The sequence below is a fragment of the Coturnix japonica genome, chromosome 8 (assembly GCF_001577835.2).
Source record: "Coturnix japonica isolate 7356 chromosome 8, Coturnix japonica 2.1, whole genome shotgun sequence".
Classification (NCBI taxonomy): Eukaryota; Metazoa; Chordata; class Aves; order Galliformes; family Phasianidae; genus Coturnix; species Coturnix japonica.
The window spans coordinates 19,028,195-19,045,186 of record NC_029523.1 but is presented as its reverse complement, the minus strand read 5'-3'; the positions used below and the strand labels follow the sequence as shown (position 1 = coordinate 19,045,186).

General features: G+C 48.4%; 1 protein-coding gene and 1 long non-coding RNA gene across 5 annotated transcripts in view; one reads left to right on the top strand and one right to left on the bottom strand.

The window, feature by feature from the left end:
• Positions 1-16,992, top strand: part of LOC107317608 (phosphatidylinositol 3-kinase regulatory subunit gamma) — a 56,922-nt gene that overhangs the window by 17,095 nt on the left and 22,835 nt on the right. Inside the window, exons 1-2 of one of the 3 annotated variants that reach the window (XM_015870499.2) lie at positions 7,968-8,074; positions 8,935-9,068. The exons of the other annotated variants lie outside the window; for them this stretch is intronic. Of the exons in view, the coding sequence (XP_015725985.1) occupies positions 8,963-9,068 (106 nt within the window). The 5' untranslated portion in view covers positions 7,968-8,074; positions 8,935-8,962. Of the gene's footprint in view, positions 1-7,967; positions 8,075-8,934; positions 9,069-16,992 lie in introns of those variants that run through there. 3 annotated transcript variants of the gene reach the window in all.
• On the bottom strand, positions 9,302-16,277 carry LOC107317609. 2 transcript variants are annotated; one of them, XR_004308140.1, is made up of 3 exons: positions 16,067-16,277; positions 11,061-11,219; positions 9,302-10,309 (listed from the first exon to the last, which is right to left on the bottom strand). It is a non-coding gene; the product is annotated as an uncharacterized LOC107317609 (long non-coding RNA). The 2 variants fall into 2 exon arrangements; XR_004308139.1 differs by having other exon boundaries at positions 11,061-16,277.

Sequence of the window (16,992 nt, the reverse complement as noted above, 5' to 3'; positions counted from 1 at the left end):
GCCCAGAGGGGAGCTGTACCTGTGCTGCTGTGGGATGCCAACCTCATCCATGGACACCTGTGACTCTGCTGGGTCTGGGGATGCCCAGAGATGGGTGTCGGGGCTACATGGGATTGTCAGTACTTCTCTCTGATTAATGGGGAAGTAGGGAAACAGATGACAATGCTTTTCCTCAGCGAGGGCATGCAAGCCCCATTAGTATACCTAGGGATGGACTGCTGATGCCAAGAGCTGGTGGGTTCTCAGCTGGAACGCAGCACCCCAGCAGATCTATAGGCTTTGAGCATCCCTGCGCTGCTCCTCCAAGTCAAGCTGAAAGCTCAGCCCCAGGAAGAGGCATTTCCCAAAAGAGCATCCTTCCAACAGCAGGAGATTTCCATCCTGGGCTCACAGCCCCACACCTCCAGACTGATCTCAGGGTTTCAAGCCATGAAGACAGACCCTGCAGCACCACTCTGTCACTCATGATGCCCCAGCCATCATATTGCTTGTCCCTTTGGGCCCAGCATCATGCCTACAAAATCCACGGCCACGTCTGATTAGGCTATGGGACCACCTGCTCCTCTCCTTGCCCTTCTCCCATGCCCTCTGTCCCCTCCTCACCCCAGCGCTGTGCTCCTGTGCTGCACTCCTGTGGGTTTAACCACTGTCCCCAGCTCCCCTCGGTATTAATCCAGGGGAGGATTAAGGTTAACAAGCTCCTGGAGCCACCTAGCCCTCGTGCCTGCCCAAGCGGACTGATGTGTCCTGGCCACAGAGAGGGCACGGTGCCCTGAGTATTCCTGCAAGCCCAGGAGATAGGGATGGGGACGGGGATGGGGCTGAAGATGGTGTTCAGGCTAGGGGTGAGAATGGGGTTGAGGATGAGGATGGAGACAGAGGGATGGGGACGGGGATGGGGTTGAAGATGGTGTTCAGGCTAGGGGTGAGAATGGGGTTGAGGATGAGGATGGAGACAGAGAGGCTTCAGGCTCTCCTCCATTTCTTCTCATCCTCTGGTCTCTAGATCGGTCTGGACTCATGACATCCTCACGGTGCTGCCCACCTCAGCCCCCTTCTCCAGACTTAAAACCCAGGGGTATACAACCTGTGGAGATAGGGAGGACAGGGTACTGAGGGTGCTGCTGCCATGGGGCACGTTGGTCCAAGCAGAGCTGCCTCCCTCTTGTGCCCACCCATTGCTAACCCTTTTGGGAACAGGGCTTTTAGAAAGAGCAGAGGTGAAATGTTTCTATAGTTGTGTATTTTGCTATTTGTATGTGGGATTCCTGTATGTATCACACCCAGCATAGCCCCCATCCTCTCATACATTCTCTCACTGATCGGGGGGCATGGATATGGCTGCTCCCTGGCATGTGGGGTGGTAGAGTGCCCTGTTCTTGTCACCAACCCATTTCATATCACCAGGAGCTGCCTTCACCTGACTTCACCTGCCTTCACCCTGACCCATGAGCCATAATCCCCCTTCTGCTGCACCCGCAGGATGCAGACGGGTTATCTCAGCAGCTGGTCTCAGCTGGGTGAGCTGAGGCCAGCACAGGGCCGGTGGCCGGTGGCTTCAGGATAAGGGATGAGGAATGAGTGGTAACAACCTCTGCTGAGGAACCAGGGTGACTGAGCTCCTACCTGTGCCAGCTCCATGCTACCAGCACTAAGCCCATCCTGTAGAGAAGGGGGCACTGCATGGGGGGAACACAAACAGCACCCAAATTGGGGAGGGGGGGGAGGAAGAGAAGCTCTGCCCCATCTCTGGGGTCTATAAATAGGCCTGGGGTCTATAAAAGGAACCAAAAAATGCTGTCCGAAGCTGTGTCTCCTATAAGAAGCAAAGAAGATGCTGGGATAGTGGCTGAGCTGAGCTTTTAACCAGGCAGATTACACTTAGCAGGAGCATTTACCTCTGCCTCTAATCCGCCTCCACAAAGACTTGCTAACTCCTTCCCGTATTTAACTGGAAGGCTTGAACTCTTCGTGCCGCCTATTGCTCCCTGAGCACCCAATGCCCACTCAGGGGACTCCTGTAGGAGTGGGCACTTCCCTCTTTTTTCCCATGCTTTTGCTTTATGTTTGTGGGTGAACACTTAGTGACGCTGATGGTGAATAGCTCTCTGCTGTCAGCATATTTGCAGGTTGGAATTGCTGCTGGCTTGTCATGCTGGTGGCATTTCCACTGGGCTCAGCTGGTGCCAGATGGGACAACCAGTCCCCAGCCCCTGGATGGATGAGGTCCTCACAGCCCTAACACATGTAGGTCAGTGCTGGAGGCATGAATCCACCCCTGCTCTTAGGAAGGGGCTTGACACAGCTTTGCCACTGCACGCTTTGATAGGCCTCTCTCAGAATGTGAGGTTGGACAGTGACACCAGCTGTGACCTGCAAAAGGCAAGGACGGGGGGTGGCCATGGGTCACTTGCAGAGTGTCTCTGCCACAAGACACTGAGGTCCTCTCATCTGGACTTTGCTGAGCAAAAATCACTGCTGCTCTCAACTAAAAAGCAAGAGAAAAGCTCTGTCTCTTTGGCAAGCGAAGGCGGTCTTATATTCAGCTGGATTTCTGTAGGAACAGAAAACATTTGCAGCCGGCATGGGACAGCGGGGGCAGCAAGGGGCTGCTGCCAGGGACAAGCATGGGGGCTGGCAGGGTGGCAGGAGCCCAGCACGATGCAAAGCAGGCAGTAATTCTGTGCCAGGTCTGCAGGCTGGGATGGAAAGGAAGCATGAGCCGAGGCAGCAGAGCCAGGGCTGAGATGTCCTCTGGCTTCTGGGAAGCAGTAGCTATGGGAAATGCAGGCTGCCCTAGCCAAGGGAGTTATGAATACTTATCCTATGGGATTGCTGCCACGTTGGTTGAAATGAAGGGCTCCCTGTCCCTGCTGCTAGTGTGGGGCTGAGCAGGGATGCTCGCAGGCAGCTCTAAATCTCTTTGGTCCAAATTCTTGGACAATCACAAGCTCAGGTTGCTCTGTGCTATCCCCACATCACCATTCACCATCTCATTCATTGTAACAATGAATGAGTTATTTGGGCAGCTTCTTTCTCCCATCGTTGCTTCCATAGGTTGCAATCTCCATCAGAGGGACTGGGGGGGATTTCTTCTTACTCGGATGTGAGATCAGTGCCCTGCTGAGGTGCTACCCAATCTATCCTTTAAGGGCAGCAGTAGGTGAGGACCATGCCTGCTCCATCCCTTTTCCTGGATGGGTAACCCCAAGCACTTGGAGATGCCAAGAGCTGGCTCAAAGAAGAGTTCCTCTGAGCCCTTGGGATCATATTTTGCATTTACCTGTCCCTTATCAAAAGGATTTTCTCCCTACCCTACTGGAAAGCACCAAGAGTCCCATGTCATCAGTGCATATGAATCTTGGGGCTGCAGACACTGCTGAGACCCCAACAGCCTTCCCACCCCCAGAGCATCACCCCACAGGGTGCCCACGGTGACAGTAATGTGGAAGTTTCCATTCCCACCAGCCCTTCATTTAGGCACTCATAACTCTGTCTAATATGTTTTTCTTTTCTTCACTCCTCTGGGGATGGAATTTGTCTGGCTTTGTGCAAAAATGGTTCTGAAGCACTTTGGGAGTGGAAACCTCCCATTATACTGTTGAAAAATAATATTAATCTTCCCCCTCCTTTTATGAAGAGCTTTCTCCCAAATGGCTGGGGACTGAAGGCAGCACTTGATAAGGAAACAGCCCTTGCTGAAGGGATATTCCCCATCCCTGGAGATGCTGAATAGGCTGGATAGGAAGCTGATCTGGTGGGACGTGTCCCTGCCCATGGTAGTAGAGGTTGGAACTGGGTGGGCTTTCAGGTCCTTTCCAACACAAGACATGTTGGGGCCATCCATCAGTATCGGTTTCTTTATTTTCTCCCACCTAACCTCCAAGAAATTAGAATCACAGAATCGCTGAGGCTAGAAAGGTCTTCTGAGATCACCCAGTCCAACACCACCCCACCATGCCCACTCATCACATCCCTCAGTGCCACATCCCCATGGTTCCTAACACCTTCAGGGATGGTGACCCCACCACCTCCATGGGCAGCTGTGCTAGAGCATCACTGCTCTTTCTGAGAAGAAATTTTTCCTAATATCCAGCCTGAACTGATGCTCTTCTCTTGGGAACTCAGAATTATTCAACCAAATTATGGTGTCCCAATCTCTGGCTGCCCAATGAAGGCATCACATCCATGCACTAGTTTATAAGCACTAACCCTACGTAGGACTGTTCATTTTACTTCTCTGCTTGGCATTCAGAGGCCATTCTTCCTTGCACTTATTTACTGCTAAACAGAGAAAGCCAGGGAAAATGATCTCCAAAGCAAACAGAGCCATGTTTCCATTTGGGAAAAGTGACAGGGAAAGTGCACAGAGCGAGGAGCAGCACACGATGGATTGCATGCATGTAACTGCAAGGAAAGCAGCAGCCAACAAGCCGCCTGCACTGAATTCCTGGCCTGGATTGATGGCCAGATGGACGGCTTCTCACACCCCCAGGAGTCCCTGCCCTGGGTCTATCCATCAGCAGTGAGAGGTGCTGTGCTGCACCATCTCCAAACATGGGGACCCTCAGGGGTGGCAGCAGTACAGGGACATCTCTGTGTCCCCAGATTTGCCGTCGCATTCTTCTCTCTAACGCTCCCACTGTGATTAAACGACGTGCTGCTCTGTTTATTAAAAGGAGTTACGGCAGGAAGGGATTGGGATTATTTCTCTCCTCCATGAATAAAGTTCTACAGTTCCTCTTAAAATCAGACCTGAGGAATTTACAGAGTGGTTATTGTACATTCCTTGCAAAAATAAAGAAATAAATAAAACTCAGAGGGAGCAATGCCAGCGCATTAAAGTAATGAATAAAGGACGTGAAAAATATTTTAAATTCCTATACAGTGTTATGTTTCAAAAACGTCCTGGTTGCAGGACTGCGAGAGGGTGGCTCTTTTCTCCCTGATTTCTCTGAACTTGTTACAAGCCTCCTTCCATTTTGCTCACCATTTTCAAGCCAGGCCCTGGCATGGTGACAGAGATGCGAAGTGTACAAAGGGACCAGAGTGTGGTCTGATCCTTCTGTAACTGGAGCTACCTGAGGCAAAACCTTTTTTCAAGCCAGTGTAAATGGGAATGGGCTGAAACCCTTCACAGTCAGGCTGCCAGGGGTTTCCTGTAATGGATTGCTCCGTTTAACTCTGTTTGTTGCTGGTGAAATGACAAGAGGAATTAGCACAGGGGGAGACAGAAGGCAAATGGCAGCTTCACAGCCCTGCAGTGTCATAGAGCAGGGTGTGGGCAGCCCTGCCTCTGTGCAGACCCCAAGTGATGGCAGTGTGTGGGGAGAAAGCTTCCCACTGCAGGGCTGTGGGTCTCAGAGCATCATGTGTGGCTGCAGGCTGGCACCGGGATGGGGACAAGCCAAGCGTCCAAGTTGCAATCCTTTTAAACAGGATTTGCATTCTGCTTTGGTGCTGCAGTGGTTTGGTTTATGTAAGAGCTGTGTGTTAGTGTTGGTGTTCTGGGGGAGCAGGGGGGAGCATTCTCTTGCAGAGGGGATGCTTGGGGTGGCTATGAGCACATGAGCTTGTGCTGCTCCAGAGATGTTCGGACACCTCCTCTCCTCTGAAATGTGGCCGCAATGATACCCTGAGGCTAGAGATGTACCTTTCGCTTTTCCCATGAAATTCCAACTCTGGTTTGGCTGAGTTATTAAAAAAGAGTTTGAAAATGGCCATTTCCCTTCTGCTGCCTGCATTCCTCAGGAAAACTTTGGCAGCCTGTCAACACAATAACTGAACGTGAACTTTCTGAAGAGCTGGCCCGGCACTGCCTGCCAAAGCAGCGCTCCGACGCGCCGTGTCCTTTCCCTCACCCCCTGCCCACCCCTCGTGCCCCCATCCTGGGCACCCCTCTTCTAACCTACATTGCACTAATTGATTTGAAAGGCCTTATGCTCTTTTTATTTTACTTTATTAACGTTAAAAGAATGTTGTTTACAATGCAAAGCCAAGTGCTTTTAAGTTAGGAAACGCCTAATGTATGATTTCTTGCAAGTCCAGCTCTGTGCATGCATTGTGCCGCAACCCCTGTGTACGTGAGCCCATTTTTTGGCCCCTTTCATTGCAGCGTGCCCAGCACAAGGAAGGGGATGTAGGCTGCCCAGCCAGCTGTAAATAAGACACTTCCTAACATAGAAGTGTTTCATTTAGATGCTTTTGTAGACCGCATATTATTCTTTAATACAGGTTTTTCATGCGATATATAATTTTCAAACCAAAGCACCCTACTTGGGGATGCTTGCCGAGCTTTTCCTCACCACAGAAATGTGGCCACAGCTGGGGTGGAGCAAGGCAACACTTCTGCAGCCTACAACGGCACAAACCAAGGCTTTAAATCATCGAGGAGGAGGCGAAGTCCCTGTTAGAAGCAAGGGAACGTGGGGAGGGAACCTGCTGTCGCTTGGCCCCGTCACCCCAGCACAGCACAGGGGTTAATACCTTTAATCTGGTGGCAAATGCTTTGCAATCTCTGTGGTATTTCGGGGGCTGGGTCTGTGTAATTGCAGGGGAAGACAAAGTCTGCTCCATCCTGTGTGGGATGCAGCCATCAGTTCAGTAGCTCGCAGATCCCAGTGCTTGCATAGTGTTAGTCTGGTAATGGAATGGAGTATGGTGAAGGCTCTGCTTTGTGCCTGCAAACCCATAGCAGGGTCTGAGCTTCTGCTAATAGTGGCAATTGTGTTCAGCTCTCAGGAGTACTCAGCCCACCCCAAAGTCTCTCATCTTTGAGAGAGTTGGGCTGGCAGCACCGTGGGCTCAGTCCCTCTTTAACCTTGACTTGAAATGCAAGCTAAGGTCCACTGGAAGGGAGCCATTGTCACTGGGATGGGAGATACGTTGGAGGGACAGTGCGTAGTGCTCAGATCTTGCTTTCAGTCTTGCTTTGCAATGCAGACCTCTTGGAAAAGACAGGTATCGTGTTATTTTGGTCTTTGGACACAGCTTTTCCAGGTGTGGGGTGACCTATTGTTCAGCCAGAGCACCTCTGTGTGCTCAGAACTCCCTTTATCTTGCTCACTCACTCCAAAGGCTGTGATCACTGTTGTGATGTGACACATGTGTGTCCCTCTGTCCCAGCACACACACAGCCCCAGTGCGGGAAAAGGGAGAGCCCCGTGTGTCTGCATTTGGTGCCAAGCAATCCTGGATATATCATAAGCTCAGTTTTGAGGAATAAAAACACATTAATATTCCGTTCTCTCAAGGCATTATCCTACTGCTTACCATTACACGCAACCCTACGCCTTAAATTGCGTCTTTGATTAAAGCAGCAACGAGAGAAACCAGCGCTAATAACAAAACGCATTCTGCTTTAAATCACTAAAGTGAAAACATCAATAAGCCGTAACCATCATGAAAACGAAGGCAAAACCATCATGGGAAACGGCAAGAAATGAAATCCACTTTGGCAGCATAAAAGCCAAGTAATTGGGTCTGATGTGGGTGGGACGAGGTGCAGGGAAGGGGGGGGACAGGTTTAAGCCTCATTCTCCTTCATCCCCAAGAGCTACTTGTCAAGGTTTGGTGGTGGCCGCCTTCGTGCCCCCTGTAGCGCTGTGCCCGGTGTTTCTGGTGCATGGGGGGCACTGTGGGTACCTCACGGACCCCCATGCACTGCTCGGTCCCACACCGGCCCCCCAACCGGCTGCCGGGTCTCATACCCCAAAGCGAGCACTGCACCGCACACACCCGCACCCCCTGAGCCCCGCTCCCCCTCTGCGCTCGCCTCCCTTTGTCCCGCTTAGTAACCGGGGCTGCCGGCCAATCACCATCGAGCCGGCCGGCTTTTCCTCCATCTGATTGGTCGAACCACTCGGAGATCTCCACCAATCCCTGCGCTCGCTGCTCTCTCAGACAAAGGCAGCAACTCCGGTAACTGGGCTGCGCTCCCCCCGCCCACCGCGCATGCGCAGTGCAGGCAGCCCCTTGGCGACAGGCCAGGCGCGGGATGCACCACTCGCCCTCATCCCCTCAGAAGAGGGGGAACCGCTGTGAGAAGAGAGCTGAAAAAAGCAAAGGGGAGCCGGTAAAAAATATCATAAAGCGAAGATATCTTTTAAACGTTCATTGGAAAGCTGCGTTGTGACGGAGTAAAGACGGCCGCTTGCTGTTTCTTTCGGCTTGCTCCCCCCCTCCGCTGTGCTGTGGTACCACCCGCTCCCCGCCGCCCTTATAAAGCCTCCCCTCGCCCCACCCGCGCGGCGCCGTGTGGTGGGGGCGTGGCCTCGCGCTCGGCAGGAGCCGGTTGGCGACGGTCGGGCCCCTCAGAGCCTCTTAAAATGAAACCGAGCGGGGCCGGCGGCGGCGCGCAGAGCGACGGGCCGCCAGCAGCGGCAGCAGCAACAGCCTCAACCAGCCGCCGGCTGAGCCAGGCCGGGCTGCGCACCGGGCACCGCCACAGGCTCCACGCCCAGCGCTGAGCTCGGGGCTGCCGGTATTGTTCCCGCTGCCCCCTCCTTTCTCCTCAGGCTGCGGCTCCGGGCTCCATCCGGCAGCTCTTTGCCCCCCCCCTTTTGTGAGGGGTTTTTGTCTTTGCTGTCCGCCAGGTGTTTTTAAAATATACCCCGAAAATGGCGATTTTGAGAGAGAATTCAGCAAAGTGGCTTTTCTGTGGAAAGGTGTCTTTTTAAACAAGCAGCGAGAAGCGCTTTATATATATATATGTAAATATATTATATATATTATATACATTACATCTATCTATCCATATCGCTACCTGAGGACCTGCAGGGCAGCCCTTTTTTTTTTAATTAACTTTAATTTAGCGATTTATTATATATATATATTTTTAGCTTTTTTTTTTTTTAATAGCCGAAGCGTTATTTTAGAGCAGGTGGGTTATTACCCGAACCTTTTATTATTATTTTTAATTAATTAACTGCAAAGAAAACCCCGCTGCCGCCCGCCCTCCGTGATGTACAACACGGTGTGGGATATGGACCGCGATGACACGGACTGGAGGGAGGTGATGATGCCCTATTCCACTGAGCTCATCTTTTACATTGAGATGGACCCTCCAGGTACGGAGCTGAGCAGCGGGTGCCGCCTCCCAGCTCTGGGTACATACAGGGAGCGGGAGGGTTGGATGTAGATTGGGGTTAAGAAGTGGTTTGGAACTTCATGGTGATGAGAGCCCGCTGTCTATGGGTGCCCCAGTGCTGGGGTTGGGGTGTGGGTGCTGTGTATGGGGTGGTGGGAGAGCTGCGTTCAGCTCTTTTTGTCAGGAAAACCAGCTTTTATTGTAAACCATATATCTGAGCTGTGTTCATTCGCTTTTATTAGCCTCTTCACCTGTGTGCCTTTATGTGCCCGTAACGCTTTGATGGGGGTGATTTACCAAGCTCCGTTCACTTTCAGTTTAATAGCTTTTTACGTTTTTAGAGACCTTTTTTCTCTCTCCAGCACGGCCAGATTAAGTGCGTGTTGTTTCTGGGTTCTGTTCTTGTGGCTGGGATGGTTTGCAAATAGGTTGGAAGACTTTCCTTGAGGCAACGTTATTTTCACAGCACTTTATAGCCTCATTCAGAAGGGCTTCAGCGCAACTTTTTTTCATTGCTTGCCAGCACTGAACGCATAGAAATGCATCGTATAATGCACCGTCTTCTTCTTGCCTGCAGTTTTTAGTTGGGGTGGAAAGTTTCCTTTACAAGTGCAAGCAGAACGGTCTGATTCTGCCTTTGGTAATGAATTAAAATACACATATGTGGGTGCTGAGGGGGACCATCTCTGTGCCTCAAAGAGTGGCTACGAGCAGGAAGGGAACTGAAGAGTCTCTGTGTTCTTAGCTCTCTCATCTGTATGTTAAGAATGTACAGCAAAACGGGCATCAGAAATCCCAAATGAGCGCTTGTAAAGTGGAACGATCTGCATAGCGTGCACCGTCAGAGCTTCAAAACATACTTTATAACCCGTGCTTGAATTGTGGCGTGTATCTCCAATGGATTCAGCCTGCTTCAGCCCAGGGAGCTCTTTCTCTCCATAGGTATGTGGGTACTTGAATCAGAAGGGGGAGGATCAGCTTTAGTTTTTGGATCTCGGGACCTGCAGTCATTTCCTCTGCTAACTCTGACGCTTTAAAAATTGGACAGATCTCTCCGTGCTGGCCACTGCTCATTAAATTCTTGCATAGCTGACACTACCTATTTTTAGATGCTTCTCCTGAAAGCGTGAAGTTCACTCAAATCCTTTTGCTCGCTCCTATGAATTTCAAAGGCTATCTTGGGTTTTTTTTTGTAACTGTTTGCGCAGTTAGTATCTGTTTCTAGAAGGAAAAAAATAGAGTTCAGTTGTAGGTGACTTCCAACAATTGGTGTTGGGGTGTTTAAATTAAAGAAGGGGGTAAGGGGGTGGGGGGGAAATGTGTTGTGAGGAGGCTGCTGTAAGGGGCTGATGTGACTGAACTGGACAGCAAACACTTGTCAGTATTCCTATGGAAGCTGCCATGCAGTCTGGGGAAGGTGAAAGGCAGAAACGGTGCTTCTGTCATGAATAATGCCAATATTTGCATTGTTGTTGGGGATGGAGACTCTGCATGTTCCAAACAGTGGCTTGTGAAAGGATGTAGTGTTATGTGCAGATCCCCTGAAGTGTTCAGTTACTCTGTGCTTTTAAATGAGAAAAGTCAGAGCTGGAAATGATGCTTGGGATGGTCCCCGTGTGTATGTACTGATTTGGTACAAGTGTAACTTTTAAATTGCAAAGAGAAGGAAGGAGAGTGTGGCCTCCTCCAGAGGTGAGGTGGGAAAGCGTTCTCTGGTCTGGGCTGATAGGTCATCTCTAAGGGGAGTGTGGAGGAATTTATTTGGAGGGCTCAGACGCTGCATACCTTGGGATAAAGTCACTGCATTTGCACCCAGTAACAACCACAGCTCCATCTGGCCCACCTCCAAGAAAAATTGGGGAAGGTTTTCAGTATAGAATTCCCCTGCGCAGTGACTGGGGCTCCTGAGCAGCTGAACGGCAGCAATATATTTTCTCAACAGCACACAAACTAACAATATGCAGTGAATTACCTGCTGTCGAAGGAAGGCAGCGCGTTCTTTTGTTCACAGAACTTGCATGAAGAGTTCCCCAGCTGGTCTTTATGCTGCAATACTGGGCATTTACTGATGCCAGGAGCCAAATGTCTCAAATCATGCATGACTGCTCGTGATTACGTTTGAGTATCTCAGCTGCAGGCAGAAGACAAAAGCAAGGTGAGCCTAATGTGCGGTGTCACCTGTAACCTCTAAGTCAAGGATGGGGATACTGTTTCTTGTTAAGAGCCAGTAGGCCTTTAATTTATCTTGGCAGGCTGTCTGAGTACCCACCTTAGTGTTGCACAATAATAATGCAGAAATTAAACCCCGTGATAGCAGGCAGAGTGGAGTTGTTCCGGTCAGACCTCAGTGCACCTGCAGCAGCTTATCAGCTTGCTCCTGCTTTCCATCAGATGTTGGAGGTGTGAATAGGTGCTCAGAGCAAGTCCTGAAGCATGGTTGCTCAGAGGCTTGCTCAGAAGTTTAAATATAATCAAGTCGATACTTCTCCTGCACAGGAGTTTTCTCCAGCTCCAGCAAATGTGGGGTCAGGCAGCAAATGTGTGCTGTTGGCTCCAGCAGGCAGCTCAGTGCTATGTAGCTGCTCCCCTCACACGAGATGGAGAGAGAATCAGAAGGGTAAAAGTGGGAAAACTCCTGGGTAGAGATAAAGACAGCTTAATAGCTAATACAAAAGCTGTGTGCAAGCAAAGCAAAATCAGGAATTAATTCACAGTTGCCTACTGGTAGGCAGATATGTGGGCATTTCTAGGAAAGCATTTGTCACATTTAGCAGTTTCTTGGGAAGACAAATGACAGCTCTGAATGCCCCTGCCCAGCTTCTATTACTAAGCATGATGCCGTAGGGCATGGAGAACCTTCCTTGGGACTGCTGGGATAACCTGTCACAGCTGTGCTCCATCCCAGCTTACTGTGCACCCTAACCTAGTAGCAGGATATAGTAATTGGACAGATTGATCTGATGGGAAAAGGTGTTTCACCAGAGGTGTAACGACAGAATCATAGAACCACTCAGATTGGAAAAGACCCTAAAGATTGAGTTAATCTACAGCCTAACCTGACCAAAATGCAGGACCCGACACTTGGCCCTATCGAAACTCATACAGTTTACCTTGGTCCATCTATCCAGGTTCCTATGCTGTGCCTTTCTCCCCTCTGGCAGATCAACACTCCCTCCCAGCTTGGTGTTGGATCAGAAGGATCAGCATGATAGAAAGGTGCTATAAAGAAAGGGAAGAAGATTGCTTGCCCATATTAGAAGATTCCAGGTTCACAGGGGAAAGCTCCACCAAGGAGGGATCTCCACCTCTTATTCCATAATGTGTATGTCACCCTTAGGTCTCACAGTATCTAATGCATCCCTGTTAACTGTTGGCCTTTCCATCCTTTGATTTATGCAGATACTATTCCCTCAGCCTTAGGTTTTATCATTGCCATGGACTCTTCCAGAGTGGGCTTCTGCGTGTGCCATGCTCCCTTAGGGGTGGAGCTGCTCCTCTGCAGCTTCACCATGTGCCACAGATTTTGTGTTTTGTGGGTTTACCCACAGTTCCTTTGAGGTGTTTCAGCATTGCTTTATCCACAAGGATGTTTTGAGGTGTACGTTTTCCTGCTCGGCCTTGTCTACAGCCGCAGTCCTTTTGACTTGAGTTTCCATTGGCATTCCAGCCTGCCCTGAACAGCAGCAGTGCCCTGGCCATCTGTCAGCCCAGGTGCACGGCCATTGCTGATATGAAAATGTTCCCAGGCACAGTAGAGTAAAATGGTAAAAACTATAGGAGGAACAATAAGCAGCCACTAACAAGGACTGCAGTCCAGTATACTGTAAGGTAAGCAAGCCCTGCAGTAAGTGCAGGAGCCTGCCAATTAATAGCTAAGTAGATATAACATCTGTGATTTCAGTCTAGCACTCTCCAATCAAATTTATTGTTATATGGAACCCTTTGAGCCCCGTGTTGGGTGACAAAAAGGGATGTTTTGGATTGACTCTGGCTGGCAGTAGAGCATCATACAGCTGTTTTCTCTCTCCCTCCAAAAGCTGTGCATGCTAGCAGAGCAAAATAGGGGACTCACAAAATCAGAAGATACCGTGAGTTGAAAAAGACCCATAAGGATTATTGAGTCCAACTCCAAACTCCACAGAGGGAAAACTGAGAGTTAAACAACGTATCTGGGAACATTGTCCAAGTGCTTCTTGAACACTGCCAGTCTTGGGGCTGTGACCACTTCCCTGGGGAGTTTCCAGTTCTGTCCCTGTTGGTCATCAGGTAGCGACTCATTCACTGTTTCCCATTGGCAGGCAGATGGACAGCCATTTCCAGGAAGGCAGGGCTCCATTGCAAATAACCCTTACCGAGGAAGGCAAATGCAGTAACTCTGAATGTCCTCCCAGCCTTTATTGCTGAGTACAGTGTCACGTGGCATGGAATATCTGCTTGGCCAACTGTCTGGGCTGTGCCCCGTCCCGGCTTCTTGTGCATCCCAGCCTCATAGCTAGGAGGGCAGCGTGAGAAACAGGAAAGACCTTGATGCTGTTGAAGTGCTGCTCAGCAACAACTAGCACAGAAGGGTGTTATCAGCACTATTTTTCATCACAAGTCCAAAACAGAGCACTGTATGAGCTACTATGAAAAAGAAGCAATGAAAGTAGAGAATAAAAAGCCTCTAAAAGTAACAGCCAAGGCCTCTACAGATTTCTAGCTTCCAGTTCATCTTAGACACACAAGTGGGACTGCAGATGCAGTCCTCCCAGCCTTACAAAACACTCCTTAGCGCAGTACAGCTAATATAGTAGCAAAAGCAAGTGACAGCCAGCAGGGTGGCTGCTGTTTCCTTTGAAGTACTTGATACTTTCTTCTTCTGCTTGCTTGTCTTTTGGCATAATAAATTGTATCACTGTTATACCGTAGTAGCTGTAGGTAGCAAATAATGCCAGGTGCAACTAAATTTTCAGTGTCTACTAAGAAAACTGGAACCATAAATTGCAAATAGCTGATGTAGCTTCTGAACTTTTGTCAGGATTACTATAAAATAGCCATAACAGCACCATGCACTGACTGTGTCTGTGGTTCGTTCATGTTTGTTCCTGCTACAGGACGTGTCTGAAAAGACAAGACAATAGGTTATTGGATTGAGTTTAGGTTTTTGGTGACATCTCTTCAGATCTGCGAAAGGTATTTACTGCCAGAGGTGCAGGCTTTTGAACAGAGAACTGACTGCGAAGTTAGCAAGGTACCAAAACCATAAGTACCTATGCGTTACCTCACTTCCAATTAGTAGGACTGAACTGTGCCTTTTCCTCTGTAGATCTGGGATATATTATCAGTTGTGTTGATGATCAAATGTGTGATCACTGAATACATTTTATCCCGGCTGGATGAAAATCAGTGCAAGTGTTGTGCTGGGATTTCAGATACAGATGTCAGCAAAGATATTTGGCTCAACTACGAATTAGAGGTTAGTTTCACTCGTGTGGATTATGAAGAAAACCACAAGTTTAAAGTTGGCTTCCTAGTGTAGAACGGGCTCTGCTTATGGGCAGGTAATAGAATAAGGGACCTGAGGCTGTGTAAGAGCTGCCTTGTGAAGGCTGTTGGGCCAAGTATGGCTGGCTGTGTTCATAACTTGACTCAACCAACTTTTCCAAGAATATTACTTTTCCTTGTCTCCTGTTACAGCTTAAACCACCTGTATCAATTTTCTCATTACAACGTCTCTTAATAATGAAGATAGAGAAGGGGAAAGGATTATCTACAGACTGCTTAGGTTCCTCTCTTTTACTAAAGCAGCTCTGCCCTTGTGTGAGTGAGACAAGTATCCAAGACAGAACATGTATTTATTCATTATAGTTTCTATTTTCTTCTCATATACAGTTTGACAACCCTTGTTTTAGGGGAGTGATACTGTAATTGTAACTTGAAAAACACAGGATTCAGATCTGAAGGGCAGTGTTTACTTGGATAGGAGTAGTACTGTATCATTATCAATGTTATTGTGGAAACTGAATGTGGCTTCTCAAGTTGGGTTTGTGGTATACAGTAGCCAGATGTAGGTGAACGCTGCATGTCTATGCCTGACTGGTTTTCCAGTGGGAGAACAGATGCAGATTTTAATAGCATTGTCAGTATTGTCCTTCAGCTTATCTGAGCTGACTCCAGAAGCTTATCAAAGAAAAATTCTGCTCTTACACCATCTTAAAAAATGGGAGTAGTTGTACCAGGACGTGTCATCAACAGCACAGCACTGCAGCAGCTGCAGCTTCATGACTAATTGGAGGTTTGCTGGAAGTCCAGTTTCCAAAATACAAGTGCTGGAGGATGAGAGTTTCTTTATTGCCTAAAGGAAGTTTGTGCAGACTGAGCTTAGGGTAGAGGAGGAAATAAATATAAGTTCCATCGCTTCCAATCCTGGTGATCCTGGAAAAAAGGCTTGAAACAGAGTCTCAGCTCCTGTACAGAGCGTGACATAAAATGCACGTATTCCATTTCTGTTATGCTTAGATTTCTCTACCAGCCTTTTCCCTTAATAACTGCTGTAAGCATTTTTAATTTCTAAACTTCCAATTGCATTTTCAGGTTTGCTTTTACATTCCTTGTGCATGGTTTTCATTTTGATGGCTCTAACTGTTAAAGAATATCACTCATCAGCTTTCAATTAAATACACGAATGCAAAAAATAGCATCATTAATATAAAGTAAAACGATACTTTGCTTGAGATGGGAGGGCCTGCTTTAAAAGGCTCACATTTATCTGGAGGCTTCCAGATAGTGTGCAAATAGTTGGAGAGGGGAAGGTTTGACTTCACGTTCTGAAAAGGTGTGTGCTTATGCAAAGTAAAACATAGAAGAAGCCATCCTTGTTTGTAATCAGAGCCTGTTCTTATCCCAGCAAATGCTATTTCTGCATTGCTCTGAACAGTTCTGTATCTCATTATGAAACCTAACAGGAGTTAATTGCCGTGGTGCTTCCTACTAACTCACCTGCTTAAAAGAAGAAGATTCTTGGAGTTTCCTTTGGGGAATATCATTTTTCCAAGCAGCAGAGTTGACTTCTGTCTTCGCCATTGCCTGTGTGATATCTTACTCCAGAATGAAGCTATTCAGGCTTATCTTTGCTCTACAGCTTGGGAAAACTGAGAGGCATAGCTGGTCGTACACATCTGCGCCCGTTACTGAGAGCAGTTGGGTGCCTTACATCATCTCATGCTGATTGTTTAGTGAGTCACTTTTTGGGCAGAGAGCTGGAGAACGCTGCAAACAGCAGCATAAAGAAAACTTTTATCAGCGTTTCCCCATATATTTTAATGGTTAGGTTTTATTATCGTCAAAAAAACTGTTAGACTATAGTAACAGGTTCCCCTAAAACTTGGGCTCCGTGGAAGCAATTGGTGCATTCTAGCTGGGTTTTTTGGAAGCTTGTTTATGTAAAGTAGGTTGGTGAGTACAGCTTAGAGAGCAGACTCTGCTTGCGTACTAAATGCCCCTATGGAAATGAGTCAGGTTTTCTTTTTTCTTCTGCTTTTTATCTCATTCCTTGTGACACTGTGCACAATAGCTAAGTAAGCAAGAACTCTTTTCTGTGCATAAATCTAAACTGCAGTATGTGAGCTGGTGATGAGTCCCCACACAATGTGTGTGGATGTTACCTCTTTAGAAGTGATTGTTTGGATTGTCCTTCATCTTTGCTGTGTCCTCCGCTCAAAAGACAAAGGTCTCGCAGTGTTTTAGTGAATATATTCCAGTGATTTAAGTGATTCTAGTGCATTTCTGAAGAGAAGTAGCTGCACCCAGGGAGTTTTAGGAAAAATCCGTGTAGTTCAAAGAAAGCAAAGAGCGAGTGGTGCCTTTTCCAACAGGCCCCCAGCTGCCTTGCTGGATGTCCACCAGCTGCCTGGTGAACCCTGATG